We start from the raw sequence: 18,045 nt of genomic DNA, 5'->3' as shown, positions 1-18,045 counted from the left end.
TATTTTTTTTTGCATAAATAGCATATTCAGATTATCAACCAACGGATATTCTTCCTTATTTGTAATTATAATTATATGCCTACCATAATCACTCATTCACTCTGACTATATATATAAACTTAAGATAGTTGTACATTATTCACTATCATACAGCTAGAATTATTACTTTGGGGCAACTCGATTTGCAATAATAATCCTCGTGCCCAAGAAAAAATAGAGAAATTAAACATGAAAGCCATTTACTACACTTTGGCTGTACAATTTCTTTTTGTAGTTTCAGCATTTTCTCAGGATTTTGATTTCTTTTACTTTGTTCAACAGGTAAATATAATAATTGCTAGTTTTTTCAATTTATTATTAATTTGATTTTTGGTTATATAGAGATTAATAATTTGTATTGATGATGGTTTTGTAGTGGCCTGGATCATACTGTGATACAGAGAAGAGTTGCTGCTATCCAAGTACAGGAAAACCAGAAGCAGATTTTGGAATTCATGGACTTTGGCCTAATTATAATGATGGTTCTTACCCTTCTAGCTGTGATCCTAGCAGCCAATTCGATCAATCTCAGGTACGTACGATTGTGTTCGATGTGTACGTAAATCGAGTAAAGGTTGTTTATGAGTTACTCGTATAGTCGTGTTACTTTAAATATAACAAGTCCGAGGGGTGGAATTGGAGGTGGCTGAAAGAATTATGACATGTCCTATGAATACAAATTCCTTACTTTGTTGGTAAGCCCGAGGGGTGGGACCGTGGATGATGATAATTTCTTTAATGAATAATTTTAATTTAAATCAGTAGCGACACGTTAAAAAAAAAAAAAATTACTAGAAAATATAGAGTTTATCGTAAGTATTGTGCTTGTTGATAAAATGACGATAAGTTAATTGAAGGTATGGGTTTAAAAACAGGTATCAAGTCTATTGAAGAGAATGAGAACAGAATGGCCAACATTGGCATGTCCAAGTGGTGATGGATTGAAATTTTGGTCACATGAATGGGAAAAGCATGGGACTTGTTCAGCCCTTGGACAACATGCCTACTTCCAAACTGCTCTTGACCTCAAAAGTCAAGCTAATCTTCTTCAATCACTTACAAGTGCAGGTAACTTTTTACTATTAACTTTTGCTATATTACAATATTTGTTGCTTTTTCTTACATTTAAGGCCTTTCATTTACTTTTTTGGGAGTAATAAATGATGACAAATTATTAATGATATTTTAAAATAGGATCTTGTCGGGACATTAGATAAGGAATAATTATATTGGTTGAAATAATATTAAATTATGAATGCATGACAAAATCACGCGTCGTTTGGTGTAATTAATGTTAGTTTTACTCTAATATTATCAACTCTTAATTCTCTTATCTAACGCCCTGGAGGCGCTCATTAGCTTTTGCCTTTAAAATAAGTTGTTTGCGAATATTTTTTGACTTAAAACGGAGTGATTGCATTACATAATTCCGTAACTTATTAAGAAAAACTAATACTAATACTAGTAGTACTGTATTAATCAGTTTAAAAAAACTTTAGATAAACCTTTAATGTTCATGTCCTTTTGTAATGAAACTTGATGCATTTTTCAAGCATTTACTTAATTTTGAAGAAAATTCTCACGAATAATTTTCCTCCAAATTTAAAAAAAAAAAAAAAAAATCTCATGATGAATGATTATTCCTATAATTATTAGGATACCATAATTAATGAGGATTATTTCCTTTGACTTTTTTTTTTTTTTTTTTTTTTTTTTTTTTTTTTGTTAAATACGGGTCTGGGCCGCACCCGTTACGGGAGAGTGTAAGTCCACCACTTTACAAGACCAAGGAGGTTCCACCTCAAAACCATAAGGCAATGAGGGGAGTAGCCCCTTAGCCTTATATTGTGGTGGTAACTCTTGAATTCTTTCAATGTGGGATTTCATAACCACTACACTCCCCCTTTAGTGTTTAGTGTGGGACAAGAAGAATGCTCACATGTGGGTTGTTCATGGGCTCAACATTTTTTTTGTTTGCAATCGTATGAGATAATTTATAATTGTTTAAATAATAAATTCCCATTAGTATAAAATCAACCTAATTTAAAGGCTATGATCAAGAAGATAATATCTCTTCCATAATCAACACATTGAAAATCTTTATGATTATTTCTGAGATTTTATCTTCAACACTTAAGTATAATAATACTTTCTTTGTTTTTATTAATCGTTACGATTTTAACTCTGAGTACGTATTTACGTAGCAAAATTTTATTTATTTTTTTAATTTAAATAATGTTTTTTCTATTTGCCATGTAGGAATTGAGCCAAATGGAAACTCGTACACATTAGAAAGCATAAAGGATGCAATCAAGCAAGGTGTTGGAATTACACCTTTTGTGGAGTGCAATGATGATACATCTGGCAATAGTCAACTCTACCAGATTTACCTTTGCGTTGACAAATCTGCATCTAACCTTATTGAGTGTCCTACTTTCCCTCATGGCAAATGTGGTTCTCAAATTGAATTTCCATCCTTTTGATTTTGTAATCAAGTTAATGATTTGGGCATCAAAATACCTTTGATGTTTGTTACAAATGTTTTTACTATCATTTTTCGAATAAGAATCTTAATTTCTTATACTCGTATTTTGTTTATAATGATAATTTTAAATATCTTATGGTGTGATTTCACATTTTCAAATGAATAATGAATCTATCAAGGAGAGGACTAGATGAATATACAGAATAAGTTATATCTAATCACCTGATACGACCCATACTCGGAAGATAAGCGGAAACAATTATGGATCTAAGACTACACATAAATAAAATAATAAATGATGGATCCTACGCGTGATCCACGTTAACATTTGGTTTGATCCTCTTGTTTGATGCATTAATCTTAATTAATACATTCTCCCTTCAATTCACTAGTTTGAAGCATTAATCTTAAATTCTTAATACATACTCCCTTCATTCTCTAATGTTTGTTCTATTTGACTTTCAAGTTTTCATTACTTATCTTTGAGCAATGTTACCTCTAATTAATTACTTATGTATAATTTGAAATCCTACAAAAATAATATTATTGGACACATATTATTTTATCAATTAAGTGAGCTGAGGTTCTAAAAACAAATTGACATATATTATTTGTTCTAAAAATAATATTATTGTTCCCTATATTGACATATATTATTTTTTCTAAAAACAGATTGACAAATAAAATTTAATCGTATATTACTGAATGGAATATTATACCTAATATTTAATTAATATTTAGGATTTAATTGTATATTATTTATTAATTTGTCAATTAATTATCTAATAATATTAAATTGACGAATATTATTTAATATATTTCATCATTTAATATTCTAAAAACAAATTGACAAATAAAATGCAAGAGGAATTATGACTATTAATAAATTTAATCTTATACTTTGTATTACTAAAAATTGAAATTTCGTATTTTGTAAAGACAAATTAAAATGAATTGTCTAATACAACCTTGCATAACAAATTCCTTCTTAACAATAGGAGTATAATACGTAGTAATACGTTATACACGGGAGTATAAATACAATCCAAATATACTAGGGGGAAATAGCCGATATGTGCCATAACCACACTAATGGCTAGTGGAACAACATAAATTGATCATGAATAATGTGGGGAGGAGGGGCCTAACTGTAAGTATACACTGTGATCTCCGCGGGACACAAGAGGAGGATTTACAACACTTGTTCAGATTTTGCATGCCTGCACAGGATGCATGGAGGGGTGGTATTTTACATATTCACTCACAAGCTAATGCAAACCAATCTCTTGATGATTGGATTCTGTACTATATCCGACTGTTTCTAAGCCAGGATGGTTATGATGGTCACAGGACGACCTTTTTTATCGCAACTCTCTGGGTGTTGTGGATTTCACGTAATAACAGGATTTTCAACGCTCCTATAGCAGTTGCTGTGTCAACACCGGCTATTATCTCAGAGGGTCTGCGACAACAAGGGTTATTTGCTGCTAAGAAGGAAGGTGAGCTTCGGGCAATATGCACCCACCTGAATAGGTTGCTGATTATCCACCGAGGTTTTTACGGGCTATATTGCAGGACTCCAACTCTGCTCACTCGCTGGTGCCAACAGTTATTCTTGTTGATGGCTCGTGGAATAGGAGCACTAACTGATCAGGGATGGGTTGGTGCCCAGAAATTAGGGAGTAAGGGGGACAAGGTTGGTTAGGAGGGGCTTCTTCTAGCCTTGCTTAATCGACTCTGCATGCAGAGTTGAATGCTTGTCTTGCCGACCTACAGTGGGCGGTCACAAGGTCAATTCTGGCGGTTACTATTTATACAAATTCTACTACAGTGGTTCGATGCCTGCGGGATGCACATGTTTCAGATTCTTCCATTTGTTGGACGATTGCTAATATCCGGCGCATCAGTAACGGTCTTGAGTGGTGTAGCGTTCACAAAGTGGATCGGGCAACAGTGGAGAGAGCACATGTGCTTGCTACTATAGCAAACAGTAGTTTGTCTTCCTTTAATAATGTTATGTAATTTTTACTTGGTAGTTGTTTGCTTAAGCTCTTGTCAAAAAAAAAAAAAAAAAAAAACAAAAAAAAACAAAAAAAAAAGACAAAAAGAGTCCACAAGAGACGTAATCTAATAAGCATGGATGACGTACAAGAGCCAACTAGCCAAGTGGTCAATTATGTTAAAATTGATACAACTAACTCAACTTAAAAATGACTTTGAGCCTCAAATTGTGGGCCAAATTTGAACAATTTCGATTCTTTAGTAAATTAGTATATCACATTAAATGATATTGACATAAATTGCATAACAATACGTACATTATGTTGCCGAAAAGAGAAAAGGAATTATATACAGTACAATGTTATTATTTAGTTTAACTAGCAATCTTGGCTTTGTTATTACTTATTGTATATCACGCATTGTCCATAAAGATATGACTTTCAAGCATCAATAATACTTTCCCATAACTTGCTTTTTTCCTTGCTACATTCTCTACGTTTACGCCACCAAGCCCACGTAGATTTAGTATCACTAATTTCTCCCTTACCTTGGCTGTTTATACTTATCTTGGAAGTACGTAGGCCTAGTACTATTTAAGAAAAGTATGTGCACAAATTTCTTAATTCCGGCATTTACATTTAGCCATCGTATAAGTAGTGACAATTAATTTTGAATGGAAAGAGAATACGGATGGCTATTATAAATTTGATAGGCAATATATCATGAAAGACAGATCTAGTAACTCTTGTGTTAGACTAATTTTCATTGAGGAATGTTTTGTTGGACATTTTATATTAGAGATCATTACGTACAAATTGGCTTAGGCTACTATGTATATATTAAATGTCCAATTCAACTTAACCAAAAGGTTAAGCTATTGGTTGAAATCTCACGGTATTAATTTTATGTATGTTATTGAGTTCTATTTTGCAAGAGTCATTTGGGGTTGAAATGTAGATGCAACATCAAATTTGTTAGGGCAAGATGAGGCCGAGAATGAGATTTGACTTGTGATCTTATTGTCACACTGACTCTATTTTCCGAGTATATTATATATATTACGTATTATGCTACATGTTGCAACATGATCGAATTTTGTTAATCAAAATACCAGCATATAACATCCTTCACTAATTAGATAAGTTTAATTTACAAATTAAACTCATAATCTCATAAATTAGTGTAATAATGAAGAGATAAAATGAAATGTAAGCACTATCTCCCATTAATTTAAATGTATTATTAGGAACGGAGTTATAAAACTATCAGAGTTTTAAATTAACAATCTAATCACACAACCCCGATTACATAATCCCGATTTAATAGGACCTTGATGAGTAAGAAACTTCATGAACGTGCCTAGTAATGACACAATTCTTTACTTAGCAAAATTATCTGCTAATCAGCTAATATAATTATAATCTCTAATCGCATTCATAATTAATCAAGCACGACCACACCTCATCCTCGTACCCTTAATTTAATATTACCAAACATTAATTTATAATTTTGGTGACAAAATTAATAAGCTTAAGAACGAATGAAGTATGAACACGCATGAGTAGGTTGTAATTAAATTTAAATTCGTTTATTATTGGGCATGATAACGTGCAATTGGCTCATGGGATATGCCAAGCTATTTCATGTTGGATATTCCGTTACGTAAACTCTTTATAAAAATTAAGTTACTAGAATTTATGTATATAAATACCTATTAAACTCAATGAACTCATTAAAACTCATCACATTTCAATTCTAACACATAAAAAAGATAGAAAGAAAATATGGGGAAAGTTTCTACGATGATCAAGCTTTTGGTTGTTTTATGTTTAGTTGATGATGCTTTATGTAAGAGCAAAAAACCTCATCATCACCCTGATGACCACCCTACAAGTTCTACTTTTGATTTTTTCTACTTCGTGCAACAGGTAAATTTCACTATATTATACCCCTTTCCCGCGTCTTAGAAAAAAAATGCTAATATTTTAATTTCCTATCACCTTTATCGACCTGATTTATCATTTTATATAAATAAATTATATAACACTCAAGAAAACACAGCACAATTGTTCTCCAACTCACATCATATATACAAAAAAAATATGTTAAATTGATGTTTTAAAGGTGGTAAAATGGTAAATAATCGAAAAAAAAAGAAGTAAAATAGGATACGATGATTACTTATTTTGAAATTTTGTCATTTAGAAAAGCAAAAAAATTGACCTATTAAAAGTGATTTTTTTTTTCCTTTATTTGCTGTTTTAATATTGCACATAAAGTATATCTATAGGCATATTATGAATTTATTATGATATATGGTGAAATGGTGATGGTTTTTTTTTTTTTTTTTTTTTTTTTGGAAGAAGTGATGATATTAATGTGAGCGTGATTAGTTTATGAAAAGACTAATTAACTGATTTATGTGAAAATTATGCAGTGGCCAGGAGCATATTGTGATGCAAAAGGGAAAAAATGTTGTTTTCCTGGAAGTGGGAAGCCAACAACAGATTTCTCAATTCATGGCCTTTGGCCTAATTACAATGATGGTGGTTACCCTTCCAACTGTGATAACACAAAACCTTTTGATGAATCTGAGGTATTCTCTACACATATATAGTTTTTATTTAATTTGTAACGCGTTCGTTAGCTACTGCATAATACGTATATATTGCACTTATAATTTTAAAAAACAAAGAAAGTACTAAACGGTAATTTTCTATGGCAAACATATATGATGACTACGTAATTAAGTATGGCTGGATCGGAACATCTATCCTATTTTGAAAAATGGCTATGATCATGTAAATTAATTATAAAGGGAATGAAATTCTTCACTTTTGAACTCCAAATAGAAAAAGGTTGGGGAGGGGAATTTTGTGTTTGAGATAGTAGTATTAAAGACCGAATTGTTGGTTAAATCTTAATAATGTACGTTATTATTGTTTATATTTGAAAATGACTTAAAAGTTAATGCGTGATGTTTAATTCCATCTGAAGATAACAAAAGTATACAACTACGTTATTAGTAAAATCTTAAATGTTTCTTAGGTGCTAATCAAGTGCCAGATTGTCGCTAGTAAAAGACTTCCCTGGATAATAAGTCCTAACCTAACAACGAACAAGCATGACAATCTCATTTAGAAATATTAAAATTATTTCGCCTCCGGCTGTCCGGCATCTCTAATTTTTTGCTCTAATTTCTCTTTTAAAGTAAAAGTGCATCAACTTTGACCGTGAATTTTCAATAATAGATACTGTGTCAGAAACATAGCAATAATTGAAATAAGCAAACATTGCAAATATGAGGGAAACTGTTGAACCATGAACAACCCACATGTGAGCATTCTCTTGTTCCACACTAAAAAGATTAAAGGGAGAGTGTAGTGGTAATAGAATCCCACATTGAAAGAATTCAAGAATTACCACCACTGTATAAGGCTAAGGGGCTACTCCCCTCATTGCCATATGGTTTTGAGGTGGAACCTCTTTGATCTTGTAAAATGGTGGACTTACACTCTCCCGTGACAGGTGCAGCCCAAACCCGTATTTAACAGAAATGGATATAGAAAGTGCTACAATTTGACTTATTAAACATATATAGTTAACCAATTATCTTTACTAAGCCAACAATAATTATTTTTGTCACCTAAACAAATTATATTTAGTAATTTACTAAAATATAGGTAGAAAAGATAATATGTTGTGCTATGTTATTGGATTACTTATAATATACTCCCTCAGTCACTTATTTTTTTGACTCATATCCAATACTCGTGCCAAACTTTAAAAACGTCGAACATAAATTTCCATGAATCTATAAGGAATATTATAGTCACGTGCAGTTTTAATTTGTTGAATTCGTTTTATTGTGTTTTTCATTTTAATATTAAGTTTTTATAATATCATTACATGTATTAAAATGGAGATACTTACATTGTAAGATGTGTGTTGAAGACCGTAAAAAAAAACCTAATTAATGAGACAAAAATATAGGGACGTAATTAAGGGATTAGTTTTTTCAAAGTATCATATATTTAAAACTTATACGGAGTAACTTTTATGGAGTAAAAATTCTTCTTCATATGGAGAAGGAGTACAAATTAATAAATAAAAATATTTACAGTCAAATTTATTCATTATTAGCTGATGTATCGTAAAAGTCAAAATATTGCAATAGCAAATATTCGCCCTCTTCCCTAGCCCATCAATCACCAGAACTTAACTTTAACATTTATCTACCCTTATTACTATGCAGATAGAAGAACTCGAGAGCAGGCTCGAAACGGATTGGCCATCACTAGCGTGCCCTAACATAGGAACAAAGTTTTGGGCACATGAATGGAACAAACACGGTACATGCTCATCATTCTCTAGCCAACAAGAGTACTTCCAAGCTGGTCTAGACCTTAAGGACAAAACCAACCTTCTCCAAGCCCTTAAGAATGCAAATATCGAACCCAACGATGAGTTCTATAACGTCGAGGACATGAAGGAGGCCATCAAGGAGAAGATCGGATATTATCCTTGGATCGAGTGTAACCGTGATTCCGAAGGAAATAGCCAGCTTTACCAAGTGTACATTTGTGTAGATGCTAATGGAAAGGACCTTATCAAATGTCCTGTCCTTCCTAGTGGTAATTGTGCCTCTAGGGTCCAGTTTCCTAAATTTTAAGGTAGCTAATTGTAATTAAATGGTTTTTAACAGGATTGATCAACTGGTTATGTCTAATTCCTTGAATTTGGTGAATCATATTTTTCACCATTCTCACAATTCAGACATTTGTAACTTCACATTATTGATTGTTTGAACGACTAAAACTTTACTTAATAACACTTGTTAGGTTTCTTTTTATCTTGTTGGAAATTTCACATGGAGTTCATCATACTATTAATTTAGGGAAATTCACAAGTAGTGGAGAGCCTAAAATTATTTGTACTAGATTCAATATATTTGACGACTAATAATAATAATAATAGTTTCCAAAAATCTAAAAAAATAACAGGGTTTAATGGTGGTGGGCCAGGATAACCCAGTAATATTAAGAAGCTCGTGGGTCTACCCAACCCAGTCGTCAAGGCCCATGGGTCCATGCCATATTTGGGCCTTACTTTTTAAAATTTGAGCTCCGCCCAGCTAACTCATTGGTGTTGGGCCAGGATGTCGACTGTTACTAGACAACACTGAAGACCGTGGGCTTGACTCGGCCCAACCTTGCCCAATGCCACCTTGACAATAAATTTTAACATACATACATGAGTATGATTTTGTTGGAATAATTAAAGTATGAGGGTGACCGACACTTAACATAAAGAATTCTTGAGTCCCAGACAGGAGTCCATGCTTGGAATTATTGCTGCACGTGGTGCGATTTGACTGCCTTTTCTCCATTACCTCACTAATTTATGATACGGTAATTTTATTTATTATACCCGTTGCAACGATTTAGGACCTGTTCTAATAAACTGAAATCAGCTGAACTGAACTGAATTGAATTAAGCTGAACTGAATTGAAATGAATATTTTATAAGAGAAGGAAATTAAGAGCTGAGCTGAACTGAATTGAACTGAAATGAATATTTTATAAGAGAAGGAAATTAGGAGCTGAGCTGAACTGAACTGAACTGAATTGAGCTGAATTGAACTGAACTGAAAATAAACGTATGAGAATAAGCCCTTAGTACAATGTAAAAGTAAAAAATGTTTAATCGGTGCAATTATAATTTAAAATAAACGTTTTATTATTATTATTATTATTATTATTATTATTATTATTATTATTATTATTATTATTATTATTTTTATTTCACAACAATGCCAACTAGGTGTAAAATGTCTTATTTTTGACAAAGCAACTAAAGTAAGAATTAGCTACTAAATAAGTTAAATTTCTCCTACAATCATTAGCTAGATAACGAGCTCTTATTACTTGATCTATGCTCACTTTCCAAACAATGTAGGTCATCATCATTAAGGTACCTACCTAGCTTCACAATCTCACAAACAGTCCAGTAAAGCCCTTCCTTTACATAAATTCTTTCTCATTATATATGTAAACATTTTTTTTTATTTTTTTTATTTAATGGAGTAGAAAGTGTCCCAAAAAATAGTTATGAGTACCACGTAAACTAAAAACAATTAAATTTTTGACATCCAGACCACTTAACATCTGATCCTTTTGTTAGACCTTAATCAAATACATGTATAATATATCAGTTAACTTGAATAATTGACAAAAATAATCCCAACTTTGTTCGATTCACCTAAAATAATCCCAATTTTGGATTATATTTTTAAATAATGCGAACTTTAATGTGAATTTTCTTCTAATGGTCCCAGGTGACTTATAGCCGGTTGAATGGGTAATTTTTATTTTTTTTTTACAAAAAAATTAACTTACAAAACAAATAAATTATTTGTTACTAAACAACACTTAACTAAGTAAATATAACAAATTATTTAAAAATAATGAAAAAAAAACCCACCACCACCAGCAAACCTCCCTGCCCCCACACCCTGCCCAGCCCTCCGCCCCACCCCCATCGAGCCCAGACCCACCGATTAACCTCGCCGGCGCTTCCCCTCCCCTACCGCCTGCTTCGCCACTTAACCACCACAACCCCACCACGAAATCCCCTCACGAAATCCACTAAATCATCATCAACGAACTCGAAATCATACTCAAAAATCATCACCATAACCATCAACATTAAGAAGCCCATTAACCATCAATATTAAGAAAGCCCATTAACAATCTTCCTCCTCTGAATCAGAATCAAACCCTTGAAAAATATCTTCTGGAACTTCACCAAAATCAATGGCTATTTGAGTTTTGACAGGGGTTTGTGCTATGGTGGTTTAGGGGTAAGGGTAGGGGAAGCGCCGACGAGGAGAATCGTGGGTCTGGAAGCAACGGAGAAGTAGGTACCGGAGCGGGAGAGTTGGGGGGGGACCATGGGTGGGGGCAGGGACGGTGGTTGGGCTGGTGATGGTGGTGGGTTTTTTTAGTTAATTATTTTTTTAATTTTTTTGTAATTTAATTTATTTATCTTGGCCAATTACACTCTAACACGTGTCAATTAACTTATTATTACAAGTTAAAAAAACCGGTTGGGATCATTAGAAGAAAATTCACATTAAAGTTCGCATTATTTAAAAATATAATCCAAAATTGGGATTATTTTGGACGAATCGAGCAAAGTTGGGATTATTCATGTCAATTTTTCTTTAACTTATTGTATTAAACTAGATTTTTTAGTCATTTGACCTTAAATATATATTTCCTCCGTTTCTTTTTAGTTGACACGTTTCTTTAGTCACGTTTGCCAATACATAATTTCAATCGTTAATATCTTTAATTACCGAAAAGCAACAAGTATAAAAAGTTGATATTTTGAAAATATATCTCGCGATGAATCTAATAAGACTCCACATGATTATATTTTTCATTACGTATAAATCACAAAACACGGTTAAAGAGAGATGTGTGAATAGTGCTAAATTCAAAACATGTCAACTAAAAAAAAACGGAGATAGTATATGCATATAACTACTCACTATAGTACTTTTCTACTCATCCAACTATATTCACTTCAACCTACTAAGTTGATGTTTCAGAAAAACAACATATAAGCAGTTACCATACCGATAATATCGTCTTATAGAACACTAGATATTTTAGTCATTTGACCTTAAATTTCTACTATATGCATATAACTACTTACCATTAGACCTGGCAAATGGGTCATTCGGGTCGGGTATGGGTCGGGTCATTTCAGGTCGGGTCAATTTCGGGTCAAAACAACAATGTGAGCACTATGGAATCTGGATTTCAAGCTGTAGAAAAGAAACGGAGTCTAGTTTGGCTGGAATTCCTCACGTTTGACAAGACGGAATCTAGTGATGGGAAACAGAGGTCAATTTGCAAACATTGCCAGAAAGCATCCTTCATAACCGACCCCCATTATGGAACCCAAAATATGCAAAGACATCTCAGAAAATGCAGTGCATATGAGAAATATATGAAAAACCAAGGAGGAAACGCTTCAAACAAAGGTAAAATCTTTAACCAAATTGTGTACAGAAATCTGGTAGCTAAAGCAATAATAAAACATGGGTATGCTTTCTCTTGGGTTGAGCATGATGGTAATAGAGAAATTCATGCATATTTAAGTGATGATGTAAAATTCATTTGTAGGAACACTGCTAAAGCTGATTGTTTAAAAATGCATAAAACTTTGAAGGCCCAGTTAAAGGAAACTCTAAGTAAAGTCTCTAGTCGTATCTCATTAACATGTGATATGTGGACCTCTTGTCAAACAGAGGGATATTTGTGTCTGACAGCTCACTATGTGGATGATAATTGGAAATTAATTAGTACAGTGCTTAACTTTAGTCATATTGATTCACCACACACTGGAAAGACCATGTATTCTGCTGTGTTGTCCATGCTTCAAGATTGGGGTATTGATGATAAGATTTTTTGCTTCACATTAGACAATGCCTCTAGTAATGATAGAATGCAAGACTATTTGAAGGAAACTCTACTTGCACGAGATGCTTTATTGTATAATGGTGAGTTTTTTCATGTACGATGTGCTGCACATGTATTAAATCTCATTGTTAAAGATGGACTTAAGGTCATTGAACATATAGTTGAGAAAGTAAGACATTGTGTGAAGAAGGTAAAATATTCTGAAACAAGAAAAAACACTTTTCGATCTTGTGTAAGTCTAGCTAAGATAAAAGAAACAAAATCATTGTGGCTTGATGTTCCTACGAGGTGGAATTCTACATACATGATGCTTGATAGGGCTATCTTATATCGTGAGGCTTTTAGGGAGATGTCTGAAGTTCAAAAATGGTGTCCTACCTCTGAAGAGTGGGATGTTCTTGAGAAGATTCGAGATGTTTTAGAACCCTTTTATGAGATAACTAAGATGTTTTCGGGAAGTGAGTATCCTACCTCAAATCTTTATTTTGGGAATGTTTGGAAGATTCTCATGCTTTTGATAGAGTTGGAGCACGATGATGATGATGTTTTGAGGACAATGGCAATAGAAATGAAGAGCAAGTTTGATAAGTATTGGTTTAACTCAGAACAAGATGATTATGGCATGTTATTTGCGTTTGCTATGATTCTTGATCCTCGTTGCAAATTATCAGTGCTAAAGTTTTGTTATGAAAACATATTTGGAGATGTTGAGGCTACCTTGAGAGTTAGTGATCTCCATCTTAAGTTGGAGAAATTTTATAAGCTATATGCCCAAACTGGAACATCATCAACATTGAACAACAACACTGATATGGCACATGCCTCACATTCCAGAGCCTCCATAAGCAGCACTTCAACTGGAAACCGCAAGCGAAAATTCGACTATTTTGCGGTAATTGTAATTGTTCTTCTGTTTTTTTAATCCTTTTGATTATCCTTCATTCTTAATCTATTGATTAGACTTTTTTTACATATTTGGATTCTGTTTTTCTTGTGTTTACTTTATTTAATCTGTCAATTATAATCCTTTTGATTATCCTTCATTCTTAATCTATTGATTAGACTGTTTTTTACATGTTTGCCTTCTGTTTTTCTTGTGTTTACTTTATTTTTTCTGTCAATTATAATCCTTTTGATTATCTTTCATTCTTAATCTATTGACTAGACTGTTTTTTTTTTACATATTTGCCTTCTGTTTTTCTTGTGTTTACTTTATTTTTTCTGTCAATTACTGGTTTTTTTTTAAGATTATAAGTTAAGTTTATGTTATAAGTTAAGTAGTTGTTATTAAGATTATAAGTTAAGTTTATGTTATAAGTTAAGTAGTTGTTATTAAGATTATAAGTTAAGTTTATGTTGTTTTGTTTGGTGATGTGTTTTATGGTTTGTCGTTGACTCGTTGTGTTGAATACAGGAATATGACGATAAAGAGGCCTCATCTTCTTTTGGTGAGAGGTCAATATTGGATGTTTACCTTGAGGACCCTAAACTAGATCGGAAAGCGGAGCTTGACATATTAGCTTTTTGGAAAGAAAATGAGCATCGATATAAAGGCCTTTCTCATTTGGCTAGAGATATTTTGGCCGTGCCCCTGACAACCGTCGCTTCCGAATCAACTTTCAGCATTGGGAGTCGAGTATTGAATAAATGGAAAAGTTCATCAATTCCTGAAAATGTGGAGGCTTTAATAACAACTCGTAGTTGGATGTACTCTTTTGAAAGTAAGTATTTTATTATATTTTTTTAAAATATGTATATTCATGTTCCTACATTTTTCAGAGTTGTACATTCTTGTTTCTTTATTTTTGCATTTATAGTGTATTATTGTATTTGCTTATATTATTGTTTTTATATTTATGTAGCAAATGAGGATGATGGATTTTTTTGGTTCTTATGTGGATTGGGCGGCGACTCCAAGTGTTAAATGTCAACAATTTCAAGAGTCGAATATTGGAGTATAATTATTTAGAATATTTTGTAATTTCATTTGGTATTGAACATTATGTTATGTACGCATTATTATTGTACTATTTTTTTCTCTAGACTGGTGAGAATTGTGACTTTTATTTCAAGCTTTAGTAAATTTTTTCTTAATTTTATGGACAAACTCCGTAGAATAGTCGTTAAATTTCAATCTTTTTACGAATTTTTAATAACTTATAAAGAGAATAGGCCGAAGAAATCGAGAAAAGTAATGCTCAAAATATGTAAATTACTTACACTGTTACACATTACAGATTAATAAAAAAAAATTAAGTCAGTTTAATTGCGGTTATTTTCTATTTCGGTTTGCTCAGGTCAAGTCTTTAGCTTAAATAGATTCTGGTCATTTCAGGTATAAGGTAATTTTAGTTAGGGTCACTTTGGGTTTCGAGTCTATTTGGGTCAATTAATTCAAGTTAAAGGTCGGGTCACTTTGGGTATCGGGTCAACTTCGGGTCGGGTCAACTTCGGGTCTCGGGTCACTTCGGGTCTCGGGTCAACTTCGGGTCGGGTTATTTCGGGTCTCGGGTCAACTTCGGGTCGGGTCATTTCGGGTCGGGTCGTTTCGGGTCGGGTCACTTCGGGTTTCGGGTCAAGGTCGGGTCAATTCCACTTCGGGTCGGGTATGGGTCGGGTCGGGTTGATTTCGGGTTTCGGGTCAATTTCGGGTCACTGTTTTCGGGTCGATTTCGGGTCATGGGTCGGGTCATTCGGGTCGGGTCATCGGGTCTGGGTCAGGATTGCCAGGTCTACTTACCATAGTACTTTTCTACTCATCCGACTACATTCACCTCAACTTACGAAGTTGATGTTTCAGAAAAACAAAATATACGCGGTATATAGAATCATTCCAAGCAAATACTTAATTATATTAATAATATAGTCTTTTACAATATTTGTCATTTTTAAGAATATTTTGAAAAAAAAATTGTAAGGATAGAACACATGATCCAAAATATTTTAGGATTCATTCATTCATGTTATAGAAGTGAATTAATAAAAATTGAATGAGAAAAATTGGTTGGTGGTGGACTGCTGACTTATATGTCAGTTACCATACCAATAATACCGTCTTATAGTAAATGATCTGCAATCAGATCACATGAAAAAATAGACGTTAGAGTCAGAAATTAATTAGGAATTTAGGATAAATGATGTGTAATATATATATGTTGTGTACTTGTGTATGTAGAAGCCAAAGGAAGACACTGCACACCTTTCTGGTTATCGGTAACATGTGCAACTATGTGGTCTATGTCACAACCATTGAACTTTAGGCTCATTCATGTGGGGATGGGCCCGTTAAGTGACCTCCCATGTTATAGTATAAGTGTATAAGTCGTCTACACCCTTATCTATACCGAATAATACTCGCCTTATTAATAATCTTGCAAATCTATAATTGCTTAGATGAGTTAGTAAGGAAATTGTTCTATCTCAAACAAAATTTTAGGTTTGATACATAAAATAACATTTTTATTGAATACTTGTTACACTAATAACTTGGACTTGCATATATAGTTGCATGTAATCTTAAATTAGAAAGAATTACTGTAGTATGTTACTATTTATTTATTTATTTATTTTTATTTATTTATTTTTTTTTTTTTTTTTTGACAAAAGGAACTAACAAAACTAAAAACAACATTTTAAATGAAAATGAATATTAGATGTGTGAACTTATTGAAAGCAGACATATAAATATATCCCATCAAGTAAAATATATGAGACAAGATTGAAGAGGCAATTGGTCATTCAAGTCGAGTTTAATTCAAATCACTTTGAATCGACATATGTCTGATAAAAATCATTCAAGTTCAGTTTAAATCAGGTCATTTTCTGTTTCATTACCTATATTTTGCATTTAATTGATCGGTTAAAGGATTCATCTCTCTTCCCCCCGGAAAGCTTGCCACGCATCAATAATGGTAATAATACATACGTACTCGTACATATTAGTAGTTATAATTGCTTGATATTATTATGTTCATTTAAAGGAAAGGCTTCTCATTAACTTTTAAGGCACATATTAAAGTGACCATGTGCGGATGTGTTTAGTATAATTTCCCTTTTGTAGTTTTATTCCTAGCAAAAGTATATATTACTACTTCATATTATCATAAACTACCTAATATGCTTTAAAGTAACATGAAAAACATTATTAGTAAGTAAATTTAAAAAAATAACAATGTCAAGTTTAACTCAACTTAAAAATTACTATTCAATATTTAGAAAAAAATCATTATCAATCAATATTACAGAGTACTAGCTTTAACTTTTAAAACTAATAATGCAGTCTATAATCCAGTACAACTTCTAATACTATGAATTGTTGTAAAATTGTCTACAAATAATCAAATTCAAACCTTGTCTTCCTATTAAACATTGCACGTACTTAATTAATTGGTTAAAGGATCCTGAAAATTTCATAGTTTTTTTTTTTTTTTTTTTAATTTTTTAATTTTTATTTTACCGTAACATCTAAAGAAAATTTCCAACCCCCTCCATGATCATGATGAAATAGTTATTTAATGTCTTAAAGAAACTAAAACGGAGTACTTATAAGCTTAAACGAATACATTTGATTTACTTGATTTTTACTGATGTAAGGAATTTAGAAATATGTTATCAAGGATTGTTTAAATCACTTGAACTTATTAGACCGTTTTTTAATTGTAAATTAAACTTGTGTAATTCTTATTAACTACCCGTCCTGAATACGGATAAGGAATATTTTATCTATAAACAGATAATGTAACATCCCTCTGAAATACGAATGCACACGTTAATACGAAGTATGTTTGTTGCAACTACATCACTCCATGTGATACAGACCATACAGTATATAGTTTCCAAAATTATTTGCGTGATTTAAGTGAAAAAATATCAAAGCATCAGAATAGAAGCAGAAAAAGGGTTACAAAATAGCAGTGTCTTTTTCCCTCTTCACATCCACATACTATTTTTATCATTATTCTTATTACTATATTAAAATAATTATTATTTTAATAATGGACCAACTATTATAAATAAGGCCTTCAACCC

At 32.4% G+C, this 18,045-nt stretch overlaps 2 protein-coding genes across 2 annotated transcripts; both read left to right on the top strand.

Annotated features, from left to right (window-relative positions):
* The first annotated feature begins 202 nt into the window (after window positions 1–202).
* On the top strand, window positions 203–2,534 carry LOC145581516 (ribonuclease 1-like). Its single transcript, XM_081638525.1, has 4 exons — window positions 203–321; window positions 416–571; window positions 915–1,107; window positions 2,299–2,534. The coding sequence occupies exons 1-4, from the start codon at window positions 229–231 to the stop codon at window positions 2,520–2,522; spliced, it is 666 nt and encodes a 221-aa protein (XP_081494651.1). The 5' UTR covers window positions 203–228; the 3' UTR covers window positions 2,523–2,534.
* Window positions 2,535–6,279: 3,745 nt separating this feature from the next.
* Window positions 6,280–9,356, top strand: LOC145581515 (ribonuclease 1-like). Its single transcript, XM_081638524.1, has 3 exons — window positions 6,280–6,453; window positions 6,963–7,121; window positions 8,781–9,356. The coding sequence occupies exons 1-3, from the start codon at window positions 6,310–6,312 to the stop codon at window positions 9,195–9,197; spliced, it is 720 nt and encodes a 239-aa protein (XP_081494650.1). The 5' UTR covers window positions 6,280–6,309; the 3' UTR covers window positions 9,198–9,356.
* Window positions 9,357–18,045: the final 8,689 nt, after the last annotated feature.

The sequence above is a fragment of the Chenopodium album genome, chromosome 15 (genome assembly GCF_948465745.1).
Source record: "Chenopodium album chromosome 15, dcCheAlbu1.1, whole genome shotgun sequence".
In the NCBI taxonomy this organism is placed as follows: Eukaryota; Viridiplantae; Streptophyta; class Magnoliopsida; order Caryophyllales; family Amaranthaceae; genus Chenopodium; species Chenopodium album.
The sequence above is the reverse complement of the archived record's forward strand: the minus strand, read 5'-3'. Positions and strand labels throughout refer to the sequence as shown.